Source organism: Podarcis gaigeae (genome assembly GCF_964106915.1).
Source record: "Podarcis gaigeae genome assembly, chromosome: 13".
Taxonomy (NCBI): Eukaryota; Metazoa; Chordata; class Lepidosauria; order Squamata; family Lacertidae; genus Podarcis; species Podarcis gaigeae.
In genome coordinates this window covers 54,260,765-54,283,753 of record NC_139689.1, presented here as the reverse complement: position 1 = coordinate 54,283,753, position 22,989 = coordinate 54,260,765, and the positions used below count along the sequence as shown (strand labels likewise).

At 44.7% G+C, this 22,989-nt stretch overlaps 1 protein-coding gene across 8 annotated transcripts in view; it reads left to right on the top strand.

The window, feature by feature from the left end:
* Positions 1–14,465, top strand: part of IKZF1 (IKAROS family zinc finger 1) — an 82,920-nt gene extending 68,455 nt beyond the window's left edge. For 3 of the 8 annotated variants that reach the window (XM_083709467.1, XM_083709471.1, XM_083709470.1), the window contains 3 exons: positions 894–1,019; positions 6,347–6,451; positions 10,656–14,465. In XM_083709467.1, the coding sequence (XP_083565593.1) occupies positions 894–1,019; positions 6,347–6,451; positions 10,656–11,362 (938 nt within the window). In that variant the 3' untranslated portion in view covers positions 11,363–14,465. Of the gene's footprint in view, positions 1–893; positions 1,020–6,346; positions 6,482–10,655 lie in introns of all 8 variants that reach the window. The other 5 variants (XM_083709466.1, XM_083709469.1, XM_083709468.1 and 2 more) reach the window with 3 other exon arrangements.
* The last annotated feature ends 8,524 nt before the right edge of the window (positions 14,466–22,989 follow it).

Here is a 22,989-nt window from a genome sequence, read left to right as displayed (position 1 = left end):
AGTAAAACGACTGCTTCCAAACAATTTAAAGAATCAGCTGGGTGCAGCAGGACATCAAAAATGCATTTACCAGTAGATTTGTACTGAACACGTACTTTGAATCAGGATTTGAACAAGTTCTAATTTGTCAGATTTAGGTCCCTTCTTATTAGTGTTCCACCCTTACTGGAAACTTCTACAAGAGAAGGTGGTAATTAAAGCTTGCAATCCTATCCCACTTATCTGGGACTAAGCCCCATTGAATTCAATAGTACTTACCGTATTTTTCGCCCCATAGGATGCACTTTCCCCCCTCCAAAAATGAACCCCTCTCGCTCTCCAGGCTTCAGGAAGCTATCCGCAAGCCTTGCAAGCCCGGCGGGAGTTCCCGCAGGCTCACAAGGCTTGCGGGCAGCAGCCTGCAGCCTGCAGCCCCGGCAAGTGTCCGCAAGCCTTGCACGCCCGGTGGGAGGTCCCACTGGGTGCGTGAGGCTTGGGGCGGCAGCCTGCCACCCAAAGCACGCGGAGCCCTCCGGAGGGCTCCCCGTGCTTCGAGCGAGTGTCTGCAAGCCTTGCGCGCCCGGCAGGAGGTCCTGCCGGGCGCGCGAGGCTTGGGGCGGCAGCCGCGGCTGGGGGGGGGGAATAATTTTTTTTATTCATTTCCCCCCCAAAAAAAACGAGGTGCGTCCTATGGGCCGGTGCGCCCTATAGGACGAAAAATATGGTACTTCTGGGTAGAAATAGTTTCCTTGTGACATTATGCACCTAGAGTACAAAAGAAGTTGCTTGTTTCTTGTTTCTGAGTGGGTCACTGATTCTAGATGTTTGGATCTGCTTGATGCAGTTATTTGACTCTGTTATTATCAGGATTATTTAATTTAGTTTCTATAGTAAATTCCATTTTCCCCCTGCAGTTGGCAAGCCCCACAAATGTGGATACTGTGGTCGCAGCTACAAACAGCGCAGCTCTTTGGAAGAACATAAAGAACGTTGCCACAACTATTTGCAAACCATGAACCTCTCAGGCGGCCTCTACCCGGGTAAGAGTACTTAGCAGAAAGGCAAAATTAAGGCCTTGACTGTAATCCGTGCCACTGCCGGAGCATTGCAGGCAGCATCGCCCCCCTTCATGAGGCACCCAAGCAGTCTCTCCCGGGGCACAGGTACATTAAGGGTCACCAAGGGCAGCAGCGGCACAGAGACATGCGGCCGGGTGCTTTTCGTGTTGCAGAGAATGCTGGGATACAATCTTTATTGTGAGGTGGGGAAGTACTCTTCAGTTCCCACGGGTGGAGGGGGCAGGTGGAGAAGCCCCTTTGTCCTCCTCTCTGACTAGCCATTCAGGCAAGGGATTCCTGCTTGGCTTTTGCACTCCTCTGCCTTTTACCACCAGCCCCCCCGGATGTCCCTGTAGCATCTTTGCCTTCCTTTCTCTTGCTGTGCCTTTTTGTTTGCATATCCCAGTGGGGATACAGGCATTCCCTTTCCATGAGCCCACCAGCAGGGATGTCAGCAGGAATTCCTGAGCCACAGACACTGTACGATGTGGATTGGGGCCCCAGCAGTTGGTTGGCAAGAGCCAGGGCCTGCTTCACTTCTCCGGGGCCCCTTGGGCACAGGGTATCCACATCACAGGTCTTACATGTAGAGGAAATACAGCTTCCATATATGTGATTCATATGAACAGACAGAGCACCATACTTCAGCATGAGTTGAATCTATTGGAAACCCCCATAAAAAAGTCCAGTTGATACAAGGAACCATCTTGGGTATGTAGTGCAGAATAAACACACCACACTTGTGAAGATGCAGTGCTATTAACAAGGAGTTTGGGGTGAAAGGTTGCCAAGGGGTCTTTCTGAGGATGGAGTGGCATTGTAATGCAGTGAAACCGACCTGCTTGTAAGGAAAAAATGAGCAGGGGGAGAACCTGGACTTCTTTGCAGGAAATCATAGAATCACAGGATTGAAGAGATCCTCAGGGTCAACTACTAGTCTCCCTGCAATGCAGGAATTGCAACTAAAGCATCCATCAGATGACCATCCAACATCTGTGTGACAGCCCTTCAGATATTGGAAGATGGCTATCATATCTCCTCTCAGTCTCCTCTTCCCCAGGCTGAACATTCCCAACTCCCTCAACCTTTCCTCATCCGGCTTGGTTTCCAGACCCTGGACCGTCTTGTCTGCTGTGCAGAACTCAGTGGAAACCAGCCCCATAATCTGCCTGCTTGCTAGGGGTATATTTCCTGTCTCTGCTAAATTATGGATTTCAGGGATAGGCATATAGATGTGTGAGGATGCACAAGATTCAATGTGAGTTTTCCACAGAGTTTTGAGGAGGAATAGTTTAGGTTTCAGCCTTACATAATGATATTGTTCTGTTCCTACTCTTCTATCTACAGTCCTGCTACTGTTACTGGATGCCATTGGATGTTCTGGGAAACAAAACAAAATATCATTGCCTGCTAAAAAACAACAACCCTGTTTAGACAAGCCTCACCTTTCGCAGCATCTGGGCAGGCTTGCCTAAACAGGGTTGTTTTTAGCAGGCATCAAAAAGAGTGCAGTGAAAGAGTGCAGTGAAAGAAATAGGCAGGGAGTTCCCAAGTGCACGTGCTGCCACTCTGAATGATTCTTACCAGTGCAGAATGGGCATTACGTGGCACCTTTAGCTGATCAAACTCCTCAAGAGGGCATACGCAGAGTAAGGCCATCTCACAGGTAAAACGGTCCCAAGTTGTTAAAGGCTTTATATACTTAATACACTAATAGTATATAAAGGCTTTATATGCTAATAGTAACATCTTGACCTTGCCCTGTAGCAAATGGGCAACCAAGGCCACTCTCTGAGCACAGGTGTTCTAGGCTGACAAGGCCTCAGCCCTGTCAGCAATGGTGCTGCAGCCTTGTGAAGGATGTCCCTGCAAGGAGTGGAGAGCCACAGCAGGACATGTGCTGCAAGGAGTTGGGAGGAGTACAATTCTCACCTTCACTCTCCATTCCCATGCTTCTTGCAAAGCTTGTAAATATCATTTTCTTTCAAAAAAAAGTACCCTGTTTAGACTTATTTATTAATATAAAATAAGCAGCATTGGCAATAATTATTTTAGAAAGGTTCACATTCTAAACATTCAAGTTAACGCAAAACATTTGTGCATTATGAAACCTCAGCTCTGAGGGAGAGGCTGGATTGCAGTGATCTCTGTGCTCCTCCATGGGGAAAGGGTCTGCATTGTTCCCCCTTCTGTATGAGAAATGAAAAACATGATATTAATATATGATGAATAGATTGTGAGAGATGAGATTAAAGAAAGCTTGTGTGCTCTGTAATATATGAGACTGTGACTCAGAAGCTCAGAGAACCCTTAGTTCCTTTAAAATGAATTTGCTTACGTATTTCTAAAGCTAACAGTACTACAAGCACTACAACCTTAAACGCTCCCATACACATAGGAAGTCTTGTAATGGAGAGACAGGGAGACATGATAAGAAACAGAGCAATTAATGTTAATGGCTACCATCACTGCCTCAACAAAACAGAATTCAGTGGAATACACATTTGAGAAGGATAACTCCAAAACAAAATAATTGTCAGAAACCAGAGTCAGGTGTAGGTCAGCAATAAAAAACACTGGGGTCCGTGAAGTTAATTATTCAAAGAAACTAAAACAGAGCATGCCTAGTGGTCACAGCAACCCTTCCCAGTAGGTCTTGCTTCAATGATAGCCCTTCCTACCGCTCGCTAAGACTCCTCCCTCACAGCAGGAGGGGGAGACACCCTGGATTCTTCAGCAGCCTGCCTCCTCTTGGCCTCTTAACCCCCTTCTGCTTCTTCCTCTGGGTCGGAACTGCTCTCTGCCCCAGACTCTGCCTGCTCACTAAGCCCTGTTTCCTCTTCAGCTTCCGACACCACCTCCTCCCAATCTGCTCCCTCTGACCTCTCATTGTCATCCCACCACCAACCCCCAAGAGCCTTCTTCCCCAGGGGGTTGCCTAGGGCTTCCCTGGATGGGGCCTCCCAACACTCCTGTGCATCCAACCAGCCTGTGACAATAGTATTAGTATCCAAAACATCATTAAATATTTCCTGGGTTCGAAAATACTGTCATTAAGTGTGTGTATGTGTGTGTGTGTGTGTGTGTGTGTGTGTGTGTGTGTAAAATTGAAGATCACTAGTGCTCACCACATTGGCAACCAGGCAACCAGCTGCAGAGCTCACATTTGACTATTGCAAAGTTCTCCGCCATCACTTGTCATATCACAACCACCAACTGCAGGTGGTGAAAACGACAGCCTTGCTTGACTAATCTCTGGGTTCACAGAGTAGCTTAAAATAAAGTATCTTTCTTACTAATAAACTTTTGCTGATTTGAAGAGGACGAGCCTTAAATTTCAGGAAGCTTTTATAAGTGTGCCATAGAAGGTAAAGTCAAACACGATGCCTCACGCCAAGTCAGCTTGTAAAACCCACTGAAAGCTTCTCAGGAAGTTAATCTTCACTGGAATCTATCCTGACAAAAATCTCCACTCCCAGGGGACTAAACAAACTCAGATCCATCCCCCTTTAACATTCTTACTCTGTAGAATTGGTTGAGCCCAGGAGTTCAGCCCCACTTTGTTACAGAGCCATAGAATTGGAAGGGAGTCCAAAGGAACCCCAGCTAAAGAATCCCTGACAGATGGCCACCCAACCTCAGCTTAAAAGCCTCCAGCGAAGGAGAGCCTGCCACCTACTGAGGAATCCATCCCAAAAGCTCTCACTGCCAGAAAGCTCTTCCTGATGTTTAGTCAGAATCTCCTTCCTTGTCATTTGAAGCCATTGACTCAGGTTGTCCCCTCTGGAGCAGCAGAAGACTAGCATGCACCATCTTGCATGTGACAGCCCTTTGGATATTTGAGGGTGGTCATAATATCACCTCCCAACTCTTCAGCAACAAGGTGAGCAAGTCAGGGCACCCCCCCCTTGTGACCTAACAGATCCCAACAAAAACAGACATGAAAGTAGTAATTCAGCAGGGGGTGGGGCCATCCAGCCTATTTCACAGAATGGCACACGTGTGATTGCCCGCTCTGCTGGAGGAGTTATGCTGCCTCTTGACGTCAATGTGATGGGAAGGAAATGTATTCATCCAGTCCTGAAAGCAAAATGTGGTTTGTTAGGTAAGCGTTTGGCATCCAGGACCTTCAGGGTAGCCTTCTCTGAAATATACGGTAACTGGTTCCATGCACAGAACACAGCTCTGTGATCTCAATACACGGATCAGATGGTAGTGTCAGAAGGAGGGGTTTCGATTTGTTAGGCACTGGGGAACATCTGGGGACAAGCCAGGCTTGTACAAGAATTATGGGCTCCACTTGAAGGGGGGGTTGCAGAGAAGGTGGTCAAGGAATTGTCTTCATCTGTCTTCACCGTAGATGCAGGGCAGACCCCTGTGCCTGAATTAACTTCCTTGTGAAGAGGTCCCAAGGAAGACACAAATAGTGGAGGAAAACGAAGTTCTCTGCCTTGTTGACAAGTTTAAACCTAGCAAATCAGAGACTGAATGACACCCATGCAAGAGTTCTGAAAGGACTCAAATGTCAAATTGCTCATCTAACAAAAGTACCACGTCACTTGTCCCTAAGATCAGCCTTTCTGAGGAGTGGGAAATGGCCAACGTAGCACCAGTTTGAAAAAGAGGATCTGGGAAACTACAGGTCAGCTAGTTTAGCATCTGCTCTGGGAAGACTTGTTGTTTCTTTAGCATTGATAAAGATGCAACTGCCAAACATACAGAAGAGCAGACCTTGCTGAAACAGAACCAGCATGGCTTCTGCAAGGGTAAATTATTGCCTTTTGGGGGGTGTTTTGGGAGTGAGAGTCCACAAGAATATAGATAGAGATGATTCAGTTTGCATTGTGTGCTTTAGACAGAGCTTTCCAAAGTTCTCATGTTGGTGACACACTTTTTAGATGTGCATCATTTCACGACACAGTAATTCAATTTTACCACCAAACCAGAGGTTAAACTAACCCCTTATAAGAGTGTTTGCATGACACACCTGCACACTGTTTTTCTAACGTGTCACAACACACATTTTGGAACGCTCTGACTTAAAATAAAACTGCCCATATCATAATGCCATTATACAAAGCTATGGTGAAAAACTGTTACTGGTTTTGGAATTTAAAAATGGTTTCACAGTGCTAAAACAATTCATTCAGACTCTGCCATCTGCTTTGAGAAACTAGCCTTGGATATCCCAAACTGCTTCTTTTGGGGCACCTTCTCTCCCTGTGCCTGCCTGTAGACTGTGTCTCAGCAAAGTTGGAACTTTCCATGGCTGTGTGTTTAGGATATCTTGTTTCTTTTAATTTTTGCAGTCATGAAAGAGGAAACCAGCCAGAGCGAAATGGCTGAAGACCTGTGCAAGGTGGGATCAGAGCGATCCCTTATGTTGGACAGACTAGCAAGTAACGTCGCCAAACGTAAGAGTTCTATGCCTCAGAAATTTGTTGGTAAGAGTTAAATGTTTGCTGCCTCCTTTACATGGTTGGATTTTTCAATTTTGTTTTTCTTTATTGCAACAGGAAGAGCAAAGTAATTAACCAAGAGATTCAGTTCCAAGCTACTCCTAGCTCCAGTCAGTAATTTGTGAAAATTTTGGATCAGTCATTTAAGTAGCACTTTCAATCTCGGAAACTTTTGCAGTGTTTTGTTTGTTGCAACATGATAAAGCACATATAAGATTTCAGATATATATCTGAAAAGACAGAAACAATTCCTCCTACCATATCTTTATTTTTTTTTAAGCCCATTTTTGTCTTTTGAAAGTTTCCAGTGGCTTACCTGGGGCTTCCAGTGGTCTCTTGTCCAGGAAGTGATCAGGGCTACACCTGTTTAGTTTCAACAACCACACAGAATCATGTGCTCTAAGATCATTCACTAGACTGCCGAGTGCCCTTCTGCCCATTTTTTTCTGCTTCTCCTTCTCTAGGGCACTTTACTGGTCTATTGCTTCTCCTACATTATCACATTCTCTGGTGTTTGTGTGTGTGTGTGTGTGTGTGTGTGTGTGTGTGTGTGTGTACACAAACAGAGAGAGAGAGACATACATATTAAGTTCACTAACGCAATTGTGTTTACTTTCAAAACATCTATTGGGAACAGAATTGCCAGGTCCTCTATGGAGAAGGGGCGTTATTGCATGTGGTGCACAAGAGAGGTGGGATAAATCATCTTCTCCTGCCTAGTTTTCACTAAAATTATTATATCCCACTTTCCATCAGTGCATTCAGAGTAACTTAACAAAGCATGAAACACAATACAACAAGACATAAAATTCCATCAATACAAATTGAAGCATTCAAAATAAATCCAGATGCACAGCACAAATCATAAAACCACACAAAAATCAGAGTTGTAGAGCATGATTTCTTACTCCAAGCATTTTCAAATAAGGTAGAAAACCTTCCTATAGAGGAGAATGAAGTGGCCAGATAAACCTCCCTATTTTACTTTTATTTCTTTACCAAATTTGTAGATTCCCCTTCATCACATCATAACGATCCCACAGCTGTAAGATATAAAGATATAAAGCAAGAATTAAGAAACCAATCAATAAAATGCAGCATCATAAGAAAATATAAAGCTTAGTAAGCAGCTATCACCAATTTACTCCAAATGCCCATGAGAATAAAAATGTGTTTGCTCGGCAGTGGCAGCCCACCTGAGTTCCCAGCACCTGTGCCTCTAGGGGAAGGGAGTTCCACAGGAGCCACAACAGAGGAGGGCTGGCTCTTGAGACCACCTGAGACATGGCGTTCCAGGTGTGGGGCATCACTGCTAAAACAGCTCTAGCCTTTGCTGCTCCTCGGTGGGCTTCTGTAGTTGGGCTTCTCTTGCAGAGCCTCCTGGGTGATCTTAACACATGGCTGATTGAATAATGTCCTAATAGACTTTCCTCATGGGGACGCGGGTGGCGCTGTGGGTTAAACCACTGAGCCTAGGGCTTGCCGATCAGAAGGTCGGTGGTTCGAATCCCCGCGACGGGGTGAGCTCCCATTGCTCGGTCCCAGCTCCTGACAACGTAGCAGTTCGAAAGCACGTCAAAGTGCAAGTAGATAAATAGGTACCGCTCTGGCGGGAAGGTAAACGGCATTTCCGTGTGCTGCTCTGGTTTGCCAGACCCGGAAAAACTGTCTGCGGGCAAACATCAGCTCCCTCGGCCAATAAAGCGAGATGAGCGCACAACCCCAGAGTCGGTCACGACTGGACCTAACAGTCAGGGGTCCCTTTACCTTTTAATGGCAGATGCAGAAATGTCCCTGACATATTTTTTCCTTGCTTTCCCCCAGAATTGATTGGCAGGGAAGAGGGAGGCTCCATAGTCAAAGTACATGTCTATCGCATGAACGAACTAAGGAGATTTGACGAGAACATTTTTTGTGAAGGTGGTGTCCCGCTTTGGGATGAGGGCAGACTCTCACTTCCTTACCCTCGTGATAAGAAGAGCTGCCAGATTAGAAGAACAGCATTTCCTGTCAGTTATTCAGAGTGTGGTGAAAGAAGATACCATAATGACAGTACAAATTTAGAGAGGCTCAGCTTCAGAAGGTAGGGCTCATGTCAGCATAGCACCAAGGGAGCCCAAATTCCGCCCCCCGCCCCCGCCCCAGCTTTGCTTTCTTCACAAAGTGGAATCTAACTTGCCCTTTGGATGATTTTATTTCTTTGTTCTCTTTTGCATGATCTTTATGTGTCATCACAGTTCAGTGTAGTCTGTGCTTAATTTTTAGAAAAGGGGGTGCCTAGATTCAAGTCTGAAATCTCACCCCCTAAATTTAACCCTTTCCTCCATGCCATTGTCCCAGGATAAATGACCTCTCCCTCTTCTCCCCCCCCCCCCGCTGTGCCATTTGTGCCATAGAGGTAAATATGCAGACAGATCCAGGCTGCCTGCTCCTTCTAAGAAGAGGGTGGCTTTCAGCGGTGGAAGAGGGAGGGCATCTAGACTTTCCCCTTGCCATCACCTCTCTTCTCCCTCCAGCTGGCTTTCCTTACCAGATGTTTTTGCCTCCACAAATGTGCATCTGGAACCTCTCTGAGAGGAAGTGGGGAGTTGCAGCAGAAAAGTGGTGGAGGAAAGAACGTTCCCTGCACGCGTCTTGCACAATGAAAACCGCCCTTTCCCAAAGGAGTCTGCATGCAACTTGTAGCTTGGCCCTCATATTGAGTCCCTGCTACCTGGCCTGCCCCCCTGGCCCTGCTGGGCCTGTATTGTGTGGGCAAGAGAGATCTCAGGCTGAGTGCAGGACCATTGCAGGGGTCTCCTTTTCTTTTCTGCTTCAGTCCCGCCCAGTCATGGCCTTCATTCTGTGCCAGCAAAGACTGGGCAGCCTGCTAATTCCTATGGGGAGGAGAACTGGGTGAAACATTTCTCATCCCACCTGCACTTCTCTGTGCAGGATCATCAGCAGGCTGTGTTTACAAAGGGACAGCTGCTGCCGGGGGGGGGGGGGGCATCTTGCCAAGCCCAGCTGATGACCCACGAAGTTCACCCTTTCTGATAGGAAACACTAACAAGTAAAAGGGATTCCAAAAACAGAAGGAAGATTTGACATAGAATTACCAAGATCCTTTTGAAATGTGTATCTGTGCTGATCAGGAATGTAAAGAGGCAGCAATTTCCATCCCTTCCTGGGTTCATCATGGGTCCCTCACAATCAGGGCTGTTTCTATTCTGCTATGGTTCAACTTCCACTAAAGCTTACATTATTTGTCTCACTATCTGCAATGGCTGAAACATATGTAATTAATGACATAATTAATTTCAGTGTAATGGAAACGTCAAAAACAATGCAGAATGTAATGTAACGTAAATGCAGAAAGAAAGAAATAATGTGTGGCCTTAAACAACAATAGTGACTTATCATTTATATTCGATTGCATGATTTCTGTTCATGGCCTCCGACAAACAGGCAGATTGCGGGAATTTCCAGTCGTGTTTCCATTTTTTATGGAAGTCTCCAGCATCCTTAGTAGGGATTACATAAGCAAAATGATTTGCAAGCCTGAAATGAAATATTATCATTCTTTTTTTAAGAAAAAAGATTCAATTTTTTAAATCTAGATTTTGAGATCAGTCACTGGAGTCCATCTCATGTATCAGTTTCTGCAATTAATTTCAAATGCCAGTCTAAAGAACTGGATATAGCCCATAAAGTTGTTATTGAATATCTGATGTAGGGGATTCTGAATCTGGAATAATAAAAAAATTGCTACTTATAAGATAAAAATGGCGACTTAGTTCATTTAAGACACCAGTTTCATGCCATTAGATCTAGGAATAATCAATATAGCATTTATCTTTAAATATCTAGACTACTTTTTTGACCAACAGTGATCTTCCAACAATGGCTTCCAATCATGAAACAGGATATATACAGTTAAAAGCATAAGGCAATTACATTGTTGAAGTGCATACCACATACCAATTTCCATTACAAAATATTTACATCTCTACATATTTTCTCATAATAGCAAAAAGATAGCAGCAGGGCCTGAAAGCTGTGATATCTCTCTGTGTTGATTTGTCTTGTGTTCTGCAATGCCACGCTCAGGTCTGATTAATGGATATGTTTCAAAGGCATTTCAATCCCAAGCCTAATTTATGACTATTTTGGATTGCAGGTGAAAAATGTGCATCTGATGTTCCTTATGATGCAACCACCAATTTTGAGAAGGAGAATGATATGATGCAGACCCATGTCATAGACCAGGCTATTAACAATGCCATCAGCTACCTGGGGGCAGAGTCCTTGCGCCCGCTGGTGCAGACCCCCCCAGGAGGCTCCGAAGTAGTGCCTGTCATCAGCCCCATGTATCAGCTTCATAAGTCCCTTGGGGAGACCAACCTGGCCCGATCCAATCACGCCGCTCAGGACAGCGCGGTGGAAAACCTGCTACTACTTTCTAAAGCCAAATCCATTTCTTCAGAAAGGGACCCTTCACCCATCAACAGTCAAGACTCCACTGATACGGAAAGCAATAACGAAGAACGCAGCGGCTTAATTTACCTAACAAATCACATAGCACCCCATGCACGGAACGGCCTCTCGATAAAGGAAGAACACCGGCCATATGACCTCCTAAGGGCAAACAGTGACAGCTCCCAAGATGCATTCAAAGTAATAAATGGCAATGGAGAGCAAGTGAAAGTTTACAGATGTGAACATTGTCGGGTCCTGTTCTTGGACCATGTAATGTACACCATCCATATGGGCTGCCATGGCTTCCGCGATCCTTTTGAGTGCAACATGTGTGGCTACCACAGCCAGGACAGGTACGAATTCTCCTCCCACATCACCCGAGGAGAACACCGCTACCACATGAGTTAAAGCTACTTGTATAGAAATTGTCTGGAGCTCTGTGAAAAGCAGAAGGTCAGGTCCCTGGAAATGAACTCTTCCCATAGCATGCAATCACAATTCAGTTTTCTACTCTTAATATTGATGTTTTTATTGCAAATATAAGTCACCCAAATATAGTAAAGTAGGAGTTTTTGTAGTTAGGTAGAAGAAACCCATTCTTGCTAGCACCGCCCCCCCCCCACTCTTTTCTTTCATCCAAGGCCTTTATTTGGGTATGAGTGTGCACAGTTTTGGTTGGAAACTAGAAAAACAAAATTAATGTTATCTTTTTCTGTGGTGACACTCTGAAAATACACTTCTTACACCATACATGAATTACGATTTCCTATAATGATTTGGTACATTCACTAATCAACAGCAATAATCCACATTTAGAGTAGGTTTAAAAAGCTCTTAGGTTTTTTGGGTGGTCCCAGCCGTATTGAATCACCTCTCAAGCAGAATTCGTTTGAGCCATGATCTCCAAAAGCTGAACAGCACAGGTGTCATCGTTGTAGATTATTCAGAATGTCCTTAGTTTTGGAATGGAGCATGTCCAGAAGAATCCTGGCAGCATTGCCTCGAACAACATGGGTGGAGAGCATGGCTGCTGCTGCTGTGCTTGTTAGGAGGAGTGCTATTTTGTGGGGTATTCTAAACAGTCTCAGAAAAATCTGAGTTGCAGCCTTTGCATCATTTAACTTATGGGAAAATGGACTGCTCTGGTCAAACCCAGACTATGTAAATGAAAAGCTCAGGGGATTATGAGTAAGATCCAGTAAAAGTTCCACCCAATTCTTATCCACATCCAAATTAAGTCAGTTGGAAACTCAGTCTAAAGAAGTACTGAGGGAAAGGTCCTTTGTGTAGGCTCACCGGGTTGTATGTAGGACCCTCTCCTCTATCACAAACTACTTGCTGAGATTATAAAGCAATTTCTAATGCTGTGAATGTGAATGAGGGGGAGCAGTTTCCCTATTTTTAAGGTTTGTGGGGAAATCACCACACCTGTGCAATCTACTGTGGATCTAGAAAGGGGTCATTGGGATAGGGCTATTTTGCAGGAGTCAGTCTTTGAAGTGCAACTTCCACATGACAAATACTGCTGTTGTCAGGTTTAGGCTTAGAAATGATGGAGTAAATAAGGTGGTAAGTTAAAGACAAAAGTTGTATATGTAAAAACAACTGTGCAAGGCTGTTTCAAACACATTAAATGTCTTTGTGTAACACACACACTCCAACACATTGCACAGTTTCTGTTGGTGGATTTAGCACATAATTAATTAACTTCTTGTCTGCCTTGGCAAGACACTTTTAAATCATAAGCTGAATCTTCTTTTTAATGAAGCTTCTATTAAAAATGAAAGTGCACGGGGTTTGTTTTTGGTCTTATTAATTATGGCGGGGGTAGTGTTTTAAATCCCACAGTTAAACTGCATCTGCAGAACCCACACTTTGCCTATTTCACACTGGAAAGTGTCTTTCATTTCCTGTGTATCTCAGCGCTGCCCCATGCTTGCTGAAGGGGTCTTGCACACAGGACTCAGCAACAAACCCAGAGGGAGCTGTTTTACACACACATGGTATTTTAACATGCAACCTTTCTTTAAGAATGCACTGAAAAAAGGTAATGTGTGAAGAAACCTCAGAGGGGATGCTGCACAACGGCACAAAGCCATCACTGATCCCATTCCTTCATTCCCAGTTGTGACTAGAAACCTATTTTAGAGCAGCTCTCGATGTCACCTTTATAACTGAGGAGAATAAGACCTTTATAGTTACAATTTCTGGCCTGTCAAAATGGTTGGGTCAGTTGCAAAACATTATCAGTCTTATTCAGCCATTTTTTATCAGCACAGGCATTTTTGTGCGCTGGACACACAGCTCTCCCCAACCTCAAGGATTACTCCGTTCATTTCAATGGAGGAAACAGATCCATGTCCAAATTCCTTTGGCTGTGCAGCTGCGTTCCTGCCACTGAACTCAATGGGCACACGCTTGGTGCAGTGCAGTGCTGCTCTATATATGAGAATTTGTGCTGCTTCATGCCATTTTTAACATTCATGCATACCAAGAAAGTTCTGTGTTCATATGTATAATAGCTGTACTAAACAGATATTAATTAATACGTTATCAGTGCCTGTGTGTTTCTGGTTCTAGGTTTTTCTATTTATGTTGCAACCAGTGTTTTTTTTTCAGGGGGTGCTTGCGTACGCAGTATCGACATCTCTTTTGTTTGGGGGGGGTGTTGTTAAAAAGTGTGGCACTTACTGTAACAACTTCATGGTATCTCAGGTTACATATACTTCAGGTTACATATGCTTCAGGTTACAGACTCCGCTAACCCAGAAATAGTACCTTGGATTAAGAACTTTGCTTCAGGATGAGAACAGAAATCACGCGATGGCGGCGCGGCAGCAGCAGGAGACCCCATTAGCTAAAGTGGTGCTTCAGGTTAAGAACAGTTTCAGGTTAAGAACAGACCTCCGGAACGAATTAAGTACTTAACCCGAGGTACCACTGTACTGGCACCTATTTTTCTAGAAAAAACACACTGATTGCAACTAAGTACATAGGTACTGAAAGCAAATACAGTTTAGTGAGTTAGCATCTTAGAAAGCTACCCTTTATCAGAATTTGTGACCTGCTGTTTGAAGTGTCACTTCTGCCTCCTCCAGCCTCACCCCTCCACACACACCCAACCCATAATGGTCGTTGTTTTGTTTGAAAATGAAAATGTCCTGGTAATTTCTTTTTTAAAAATGTATGGTTTTGAAAAACTGGACTCTGAGAACTTATTTTATTCTGGATTACTTATACTCTCAGAAAAGTGGGTGGCTTAGTTCACATTGATGTTTGTTATAATAGATTGCCTCACATCTGTAAATAACAGCAGATCAAAAAATGCTTTTCAAAAATCGCACAATGTCCCTACTTTGGCGTTGCCTGTTTGTACTTGTACTTAACACATTTTTTGTTGTGGATTTATATTGTAATTGCAGTTATCTTTTCAGAGCAATGTATTTAAAACAAAACGAAGCAAATTTCATAAAAAAAAATCTGAATGTTAGTAAAGTTTTGTCTGAAGACACAGACATTTCCTTTTGTAAACACGGGATACTTGGAATATTTATTCTAGGAAAGAGAAAGTGGGGCCTGTTGGGGCTGTGGTGGATCCTTGCATTTACAGCGTGCTGAGCTAGGCCTCCGGCTGCTCTCACTGCTCCTTGCAACCTTCATCCTTGCAGCTTCAACCCACCGGAGGGCACCTCTATGGAAGGAAGAAACCTACAATGGCAACCTCCCCTCGTCAGGGAGCTGGAACTGATATTTAGAGGCAATTAAGAGAGACTATTCAAAGGCCAGCAACCGCCAGCAATTTTGCTGCTGGGTTCAACAAGAAGCAAACCACATTTTCACATCAGCTTCTAGCCATTAATATTTTTTAAGTCCTCTTGGAAGCTTATATTTTTAGTGGGAATTTTGCCTAATATGCACGTTTTTGCAAAAACAAAATGCATTTCATTTTCACTAATATATGCATTTTCATGCACATTTCACTCTAGTATATGCATTTTATTGGACACATGTGAATTTTGCAGGCTGGCTGTGTTTGGGTTCGCATATGGTTTCAGAAAGTGCACATTGGGTAGGTTTGCCTTTAAATGCAAACTGACTCAAATTTCTCTGCCATCCCTATGTATTCAGCTGGAGGCAGGGATGGCACGTGAAAAAAAAGCTCTTGCTTATAGAAAGCTAGCATATTTTCCCCCTTTATATGCTAGATTTCTATGTGTAGCATTTTGTTTTGTTCAGATATGACCAGTATGCGCAGTCTGAAGTGGTACAGTCTAGCAAGGTTCCACTATATGATTTTGACACATTCCTTAGGGGAGCATAAAGCCAGACATAAAGTCAGCTGACTGCTGGGGTCAATTCGGCTTCAGGGTACCGGGATTTTATGATCAGTCCTGTTTCCCTACATTCCTTGTTTTGTTTGAGCCAAGATTCTGAGCATGTGCAAAGTGCTCCTCTTAAATGCTGAGTCACCACAAAATGTAGAAGCTTCTGCGTCTGACTGCACGGCTAATAGTGAGGCAATGTGCAAAAATCCATCAGTGTTTACATTCACAGTAGCTTTATTAAGTCATTACTCTTTGAAAATCAAAATTTTAAGCATCTTGCTAAAGTTATGGGGTTTGTCTTCAGCGTTGCTGTGTAGCATTATGTAACCTCTGTAGTTAGTAGCTTTCTGTAAACCACAGCTGTGATTAAAAAACCAGACATGCAGGGAGTTTGAGCAATGGTGGAGGCCAAAGAATACTGTCTCTTGTGCAAGTCGCTTTACACGCACACTCGGTCAAACGGCCAAATGCCAGAAATCCTCTGCTGAGGCTCACCTTAAAAATCAAATCGTTAAAAGTTGATTACACATCTCTGATTAGTTAACCAATCACATTAGAGATTTTAAAGCCTTGATGTGGTCAATGCTGGGGGAATGGGAAGAGACTCCTTAAAGGACTTTGGCCTTAAGGGCATTTGTGCTCTAGTCCCAGCACCTGGAAGAGGGTCCAGCAGCTCACTGGGAGCCAGCACCATGTCTTCAGCATCATTATAATGTGGCCCCACCTTGCCTCAGAGGCAGGGCCAGCCCACTCATGAGGTAAGGTAAGGTGATCCATGCAGATAGCAGATTTGGCCTCCAAGGAATGTATTGCGCACTGCCATCGCCACAGGGGCAACATCCACTGTGGCACGCTTCTTGGAGGCCAGATCTGCCGCTCCCATTCCTGACAGACCCCAGGCCACCTTGGCAAATAGGAGGCACTGCTGGGATCCACCACCCCCATGCGCCCAATGTCAATCTTTATTCTCTCCACCCCCCATTAATGATGTAGATTTTAACTCACCCTTCTTCCTGGAAGGCAGGGAAACCAATTTGTGGTTCACTTTTGGAACCAAAACGTCTTGTGCTGGCCCTGTCCAGAGGCAATGACATTATGCACCAGACAGTCTTCAGAAGCATATTGCAATAATCCAACCGGGAGCTTAGCCGAGAACTGACTCCAGCAGCTATGCCTCCCCAGCCCAATAACAGCTGTAGCTGCCGAAGCAGTCAAAGCAGCAAAGGCACTTTTCACTCTGTGACACTGGAATCTAGGAGTACCCCCCAAACTCTGTAGCTGTTCCCCATATCTAGAACAGGCTGTCTAGTCAATTCTCTGACCACATAATCAGTTTTAATTTATTGGGTTCCACCCAGACCACCAATGTCCCTGGTCCAGCACTTGTCTTGCACAGCATCCCCTAATTCACCTTCATATCTGTGGCCCAGCACTCCAGTCCCCACCTTCCCAGGGGTTTCTTATAGATGCTAAATAGTGTGGGGAAAGAATGGGCTCCCGTGTATCCCCAGAAGACAACTGCCATGGGGCCAAGCAGATCTCTCCCCCCCCCCCCCCGCTGCTCTCTGTTAGCAGCCCCTGCAGACAGGAGCAGAACGGCTGCCACTCCCAGTCCACAGAAACACCCCAGGAGGAAGCTGGTCAAGGCTACTGAAAGTTGTAGAGAGGTCAAGGGAAATAAGCAAGTGCTGCCTACCAAAGATGAACCGAGGTGGATTGGGCTTCACCAGATCTGCCTCAACTGGGCAGCTCAGACACCAGTGACTTTGCCCTCAAGCTGCTCCTCTGAGAGGCCTGCTGTTTCTGCCCCAGGGTGGACCTTGTCGGTCCATTTCCCACCTGGAAGACCTCTTGTAAGGCAAGCCACTGCATGGGCACAGAGATGGCAGAGAGAAAAAGCTTCTTTGCTGCCCCCACCGCCACACAGCAGGCACATAAAACTATTAGAAACAGTCAAATAAAATCGTGATGCAAAGGCAGGTTCCTCTTCTCAGGATCTCGGAGTCCTAGAAACTCCTGGAAGTCTGGGAGGTGCCCTGAACGTTTATCTTTCCCAGCCATACTTTAAGGCTGATGGGTGGCAGCAGGCAGCCTCCAGAGTTGTTCCTGCTGCAAATCTCACAAACCAACACCTTCCTGTCCCTTGGGAGAAAAGTGAAGGTTCTGGTTTGCAAGCAGCTCAGAAAAAGAAAAAGGGGAGAGAAAAACCACCTCACAGCAGATGAGAGGCCTGGGCTGGCCGGGTGAGGAAGTTAATCAGTGTAGTGCAGCCTGTTCGGGATGAGGCCCAGCAGATGGTTAGTCTCTGAAATGGCAAAACGGGAAGCAGATGTGGGGTCTGCTTCTCCCCACGCATAACTGGGAACCAGCCGCTTGGGGAGGAAATTTGCATAACAGGGATAATTTGGTATCAAAACTACCCCCTTGAAATGCTCTGCATGGATCTGGGTGCAGTCAACGCTTTTCACTTCTTGTTTTCCAGTCTCTGAGTCTGGCCAGATTGAATTTTCATTTTCAACCTACCTAAAGCGAACTAGGTTTAGGGAATCTACTGCTTGCAAATATGAACTGCCCTCAGTCAGGAGAACAAGCATCCCAGCAGTGGGGAAACTAAAATTCAACCAGAGAGAAACGTCATTTACCTGCTGTCTTTAGCAAAGTGGGCAAGAGGGAGGAGGGACACAGGAGGGGTCAAGATGCCTCCCCAGCACACTCTGCCCCTCTTCATTGCAGCTGCAAGCCTTTTTTGCAGGTGTCTCTTGTAACAGCAGTCTGGCATATGGAATTTGGGCAAAATAAACCTTTTTTTGTTACAGAGGTTGTGGGAAAACTTCAGCTGCTGAGTATCTTCATGGCAAACAGATAGTAAAGCTTCAGGAGCATTTGTTTGTTCCTTTGTTTTTTAAGCAGTCCTATTTTTAGACCTGTGCTACATGTAACAGGCAGCTAAGTGGGCAGAGCTACCCTACAGGTATATATTAGATGCCTGTCTAATTGGAAATGGTAGTTTTGGGGTGGGGTGTTGATTGCTGAGAATGATTAGTGATAAATTCATAGCCCCTCTCATAAATGTTCAGGCCTAAGAATTCCTTGGGGAAAGCCATCGTAAATCTATAGCCTGGGGAACTTGAAATTATGGGGTGGAGGGCGAGAGAGAGAGACTGTAACACCTCTATTAGGTTTTATGGCCTAGCTCTTAGATGACTGGATAATATTTTGGCTATTCAAAGCAGAAGAAATGTACTGGAAGTGTAGAAATTGCAAGAAAGATGTACAGTAGCGGAAAATTGGGTGGGAAATTAAAGTCTCATATGTAGCAGCAGTGGCCTGAGGACTGCCTCTCTGCGCAACGGGGTGGCTATCCTACCCAGAACCCATGGAATTCAAGAAGAGAGCCACCTTTTCCCCTTGAAAAGTTATTCCCGCTTTCCTTTAGGGCAGGAGGGGTTAACTTGTGCAGCAACTCTCGAGAGTTGCTGAATTCTACCTCCCAGCAGGACCAATGTCTAGGGATAATGGGAGTTGTCGTCCCACAATAGATGGAGAGGCACAGGTCAGGCACCCCTTCTTGGATGTGTTTTCACAAGTGTTGCGGAGGCCTTGCACATACCAGGCACCGGCCCGGTTCCCCCTTCGAAAGAGCAAGTAGGAAGCCTTGGCCGTTCCCCACGCAATTGCTTATCTTTTCACTTTAACCCTCTCCCCCCAAAGATAGAATATTCTCATGTGGTTGAAATTAGTCAAGCCATGGGGCAAGAAATTTCTCACAAGGAACAGCGTCCAATTTAAAAGATTGCCGCACCAGCAGTGAAATGTTTTAAGCAGACAGAGCAATCCTAAGAGGCACTGGGCAGCAATTATTGCCCTACATCAGAAGCTCTGCAGGTTCCTGCTGGTCAGAGGGGGACGTGGGGAGTTTCCCTCCCCTGTATCCACCTGCCCCTGTTTCTGGGATGGTGCAACAGAAGGACCTTGGTTGGGCCCATAGAAGCCAAGTCCTAGGGGCCAAGCTCCCTTCACACAGCCTCCATAAAACTGAGGGGGCCAGGGTCCCCCAAAGTTGATGGGCAGTGTCATTCAAACGGTGTGCATGCACTGCTTCTTGTGATCAATTATGTGTGGTGAGGCTTACCTGTCCCCCTGGATATTTTTAAAGTTGGCAACCCTGAGGGCCCAGCTCCAGGACCACCTTAGGCTCCACCTGAGGGCCCAGCTCCAGGACCAGGGCATGAATGGCTGGCCCTGCCCCACCTTTTCACCCCCTACCTCAGGGCCCTATGGGCTCCCGCTGGGGGAGACACAGTTGGCAGCCGCTTTTTCAAGCACCCCCACTGGCAGGGGGCATAGCAAGGGCCTCTGCCATGGCTCTGCTAGGCCTGTACTGCTCTAGCATCCCGGATCAGGGGATAGGATTGCAGCGCAAGTCTAGAAGGGCATTGATACAAAGGGATTTTGAAATCAGAAGTGCATGCTATTGCAAATTAATGACATATTTTCATTTCACTTAGTGATATAGAAATGCAAACAGTTGAATCATAGAATTGGAAGAGACCCCAACCCCTGGCAATGCAGGAATATGCAGCTGTCCCGTACGGGGATCAAACCTGCAACCTTGGCATTCTCAGCGCCCTGCTCTAACCAACTGAACTATCCAGTGGTGCTAACAAGCTAGCATTTGTGAAACATATGCCAATTCTGATTATCCTCTTGCTTTTCCTGTGGAAACCAATTTGCAAAACAGCAGACATTGATTGATAACATTTAAAAGGAAGATTCCAATTGAGGCTGCAGTTGACAGCAAACCTGGACATGGAGAAATAGCCTCTCTCATTTTTTCATTCAGATTCAGCCCTCTGAAGACTGGGGCAGGGATACCCGGCTGCCCCCCCCCCCCTTTACGGGCCTGTTCAAAGATCTTAGTGTTCACTTCAACATCATTTGAAAACCCAAATAAATACCGCACTTTCTGAGGAAATAACTCCATAGCACTGGATTTGGTTAAGACTACTAACTTGCAACAGAACAAATAAGGAAGAAGTAATTTGTACAAATGCTGATAGGCAAAAAAAGAGAAAAGAAACCCAAGATAAGCTGCGGGGAAGGAGGTGGGACTTCCAGAAAATAGGGAAGAACTTGCTATACCCTGCCTGTCAGGTTCTGCAGGATTTGGAGAAAAAACAGCAAGAGGATAGGAAAAAATAGCCTACCACTTTCCCCTTTGCTACTGCTTCTTTTAAAACTGCTTGCCTAATTTCCTTTAAAATTAAAGAAATGTTCCATGAATTCTCTCGCTCTCACACAAACCAAAACAAAACAACCTGGTTTGTAAGTTTTCAAGGTATGTCTAATTTGGGATAAATATATTAACTATTGGTGACCTTTCTAGAAACCTCAAAAGAAGGGCAATCTGGAAAAGGTGCCTTTCTGAAAGTAAGTAGGACCCAGGGTGGCTGACTGGCTGGATATGTCAGTTTTGGTTCTCTCTGTTTCTTACTTTTCCTATTTTAAATTCAGTTTGCTACATTTCTGCAACAATTAACTTTAAAAAAAAAATCCATAAGCAAATTCATCCATTTGAATTTCTCCTAATAACCACATCTTTGTATGCAGTTTGTGCAAGCAATTTCCCTTAAACTAATACATATCTCAAGAGGTAAAAATCTGGACACAAAAAGTTGTTGAACCCCTCTGCCACCGTTGCTGAGACCAAACCATCCACACCAGAGCCAGAACCACTCGCACACAATTTTGTTATTTTATTTTATTTTTTTAACCCAAATTCAGGGCATAAAATTCTCCCAGATGGTAGGTAAGACCCCCAAAAGAGGACATGTCTGGGAATTCCTAGATGTATGGCAACCCTAATTTTATGCACACTGCTAGAGCAGAATTCACCAGCCAGGTTGCTCACCAGTTTCTGGGCCCAATTCAGAGTGCTGGGTTTGACCTATAAGACTTTATAGCTCATATAAACAGCTCAGGAACGCAACACCTCAAGGACCGCCTCTTTCCATATGAACTGCCCTGGACCCTGAGATCATCTTCTGAGTTCCTTCTCCGTGTGCTCCTCAAGAGGTCAGAGAGAAAACTGCAGTGGCTCCCCGTTTGTTGGTTTGTAGGTTGTTTTTGTATTTATTTTTATTATGTATTTTATTTTTTTATATTGTGATTTTATGTTGTAACCTTGAGGCCTGCTGGTAAAGGAGAGTATACAAATTTAATAAACAAGAAGAAGAAGAAGAAGAACAAGAACAACAACAAGAAGAAGATTCTGACTAAACATCAGGAAGAGCTTTCTGATGGCAAGAGCTGTTCAGCAGTGGAACTCCATTAGAAGGTGGTGGAGGTTTTTAATCATCATCATCATCTTATTATTATTATTTGTACCCCACCCATCTGACCATGTTGCCCCAGCCAATCTGGGCAGCTTCCAACAAAATATAGAAACACAGTGAGACATCAAACATTAAAAAGGTCCCTCTCCAGGGTTGGCTGTCCATCTGTCTTGGATGTGTCAGTTGAGATTCCTGCATTGCAGGGGGCTGGACTCGGTGACCCTCGAGAACCCTTCCAACTCTGCTCTTCTATGATCCCATCAGCTTTGTGAGCAGTAGCTCTGCCAGCGCATTCTCTGATTCTATGAAATAAAGTGCCCTTTTACAAGATTTTATAACAAACCATCCAATGACTGGCATCCACTGAGTTCACAAACAAGGCTGTGACAGGGCTTCATAAATCTGTTCCAGGAGGGGCAAGGAAGAGAATAGGGGAACTTCTGTGTTGTATTTACAATTTGTTAGAAATCAATAAAAAGAACTAGAAAGACTTGTGGATTATTGCATCAGTTTATGTCACATAATTTTTGTTTCTGAATTTCCTTAGTGTTCTTCCTGTTTGCTTATACAGACACTTAAGGATATCAGTTATTTCCATCCCTCTCTCGCCTCCAGCTCTGGACTCGATGACTCTACAATCTATGATTCTGTTTTCATGTTAGAACACAGACGGAGAAAGACAAGTGTTTTCTCTTAGGGACACTTATTTAAGTGCCAGCACAAATTTATTTGGGAAAATATCTCCACCTGGTGGCAGACTATTCAAAACTCTTACAATGATCCTTCAATACTGCCATTAAGGACAAATTCTTATTATTATCACTATTATTATTACTACCACTACACTGGAACAGCAAAAGTGAAAATAATTATATATGGACTTCTCCCTAAACTCATCAGAATATCTTACTTGTAGGAAAAACACTGAGAAGTGTTGTGGCACCTTAAAGATTAGCTGCTGCTGAGGGCAGCAATCTGACCTCTTGGGTGGGTGGATGGATGGATGGCCCACCAAAAAAGAGAAAAGAATGCATTAAAAACCGAGAGTAAAATACATGCATATCTAATCCATCCAGGTATCTATATATCTACAGTGGTACCTCAGGTTACATACGCTTCAGGTTACAGACTCCGCTAACCCAGAAATAGTACCTCTGGTTAAGAACTTTGCTTCAGGATGAGAACAGAAATTGTGCTCCGGCGGCGCGGCGGCAGCAGGAGGCCCCATTAGCTAAAGTGGTACTTCAGGTTAAGGACAGTTTCAGGTTAAGTACAGAGCTCCGGAACGAATTAAGTTCTTAACCCGAGGTACCACTGTATATCTATATTGATATCTATGACTGCCGTTTTAAAAACCATATTGAAGGTAAAAAGT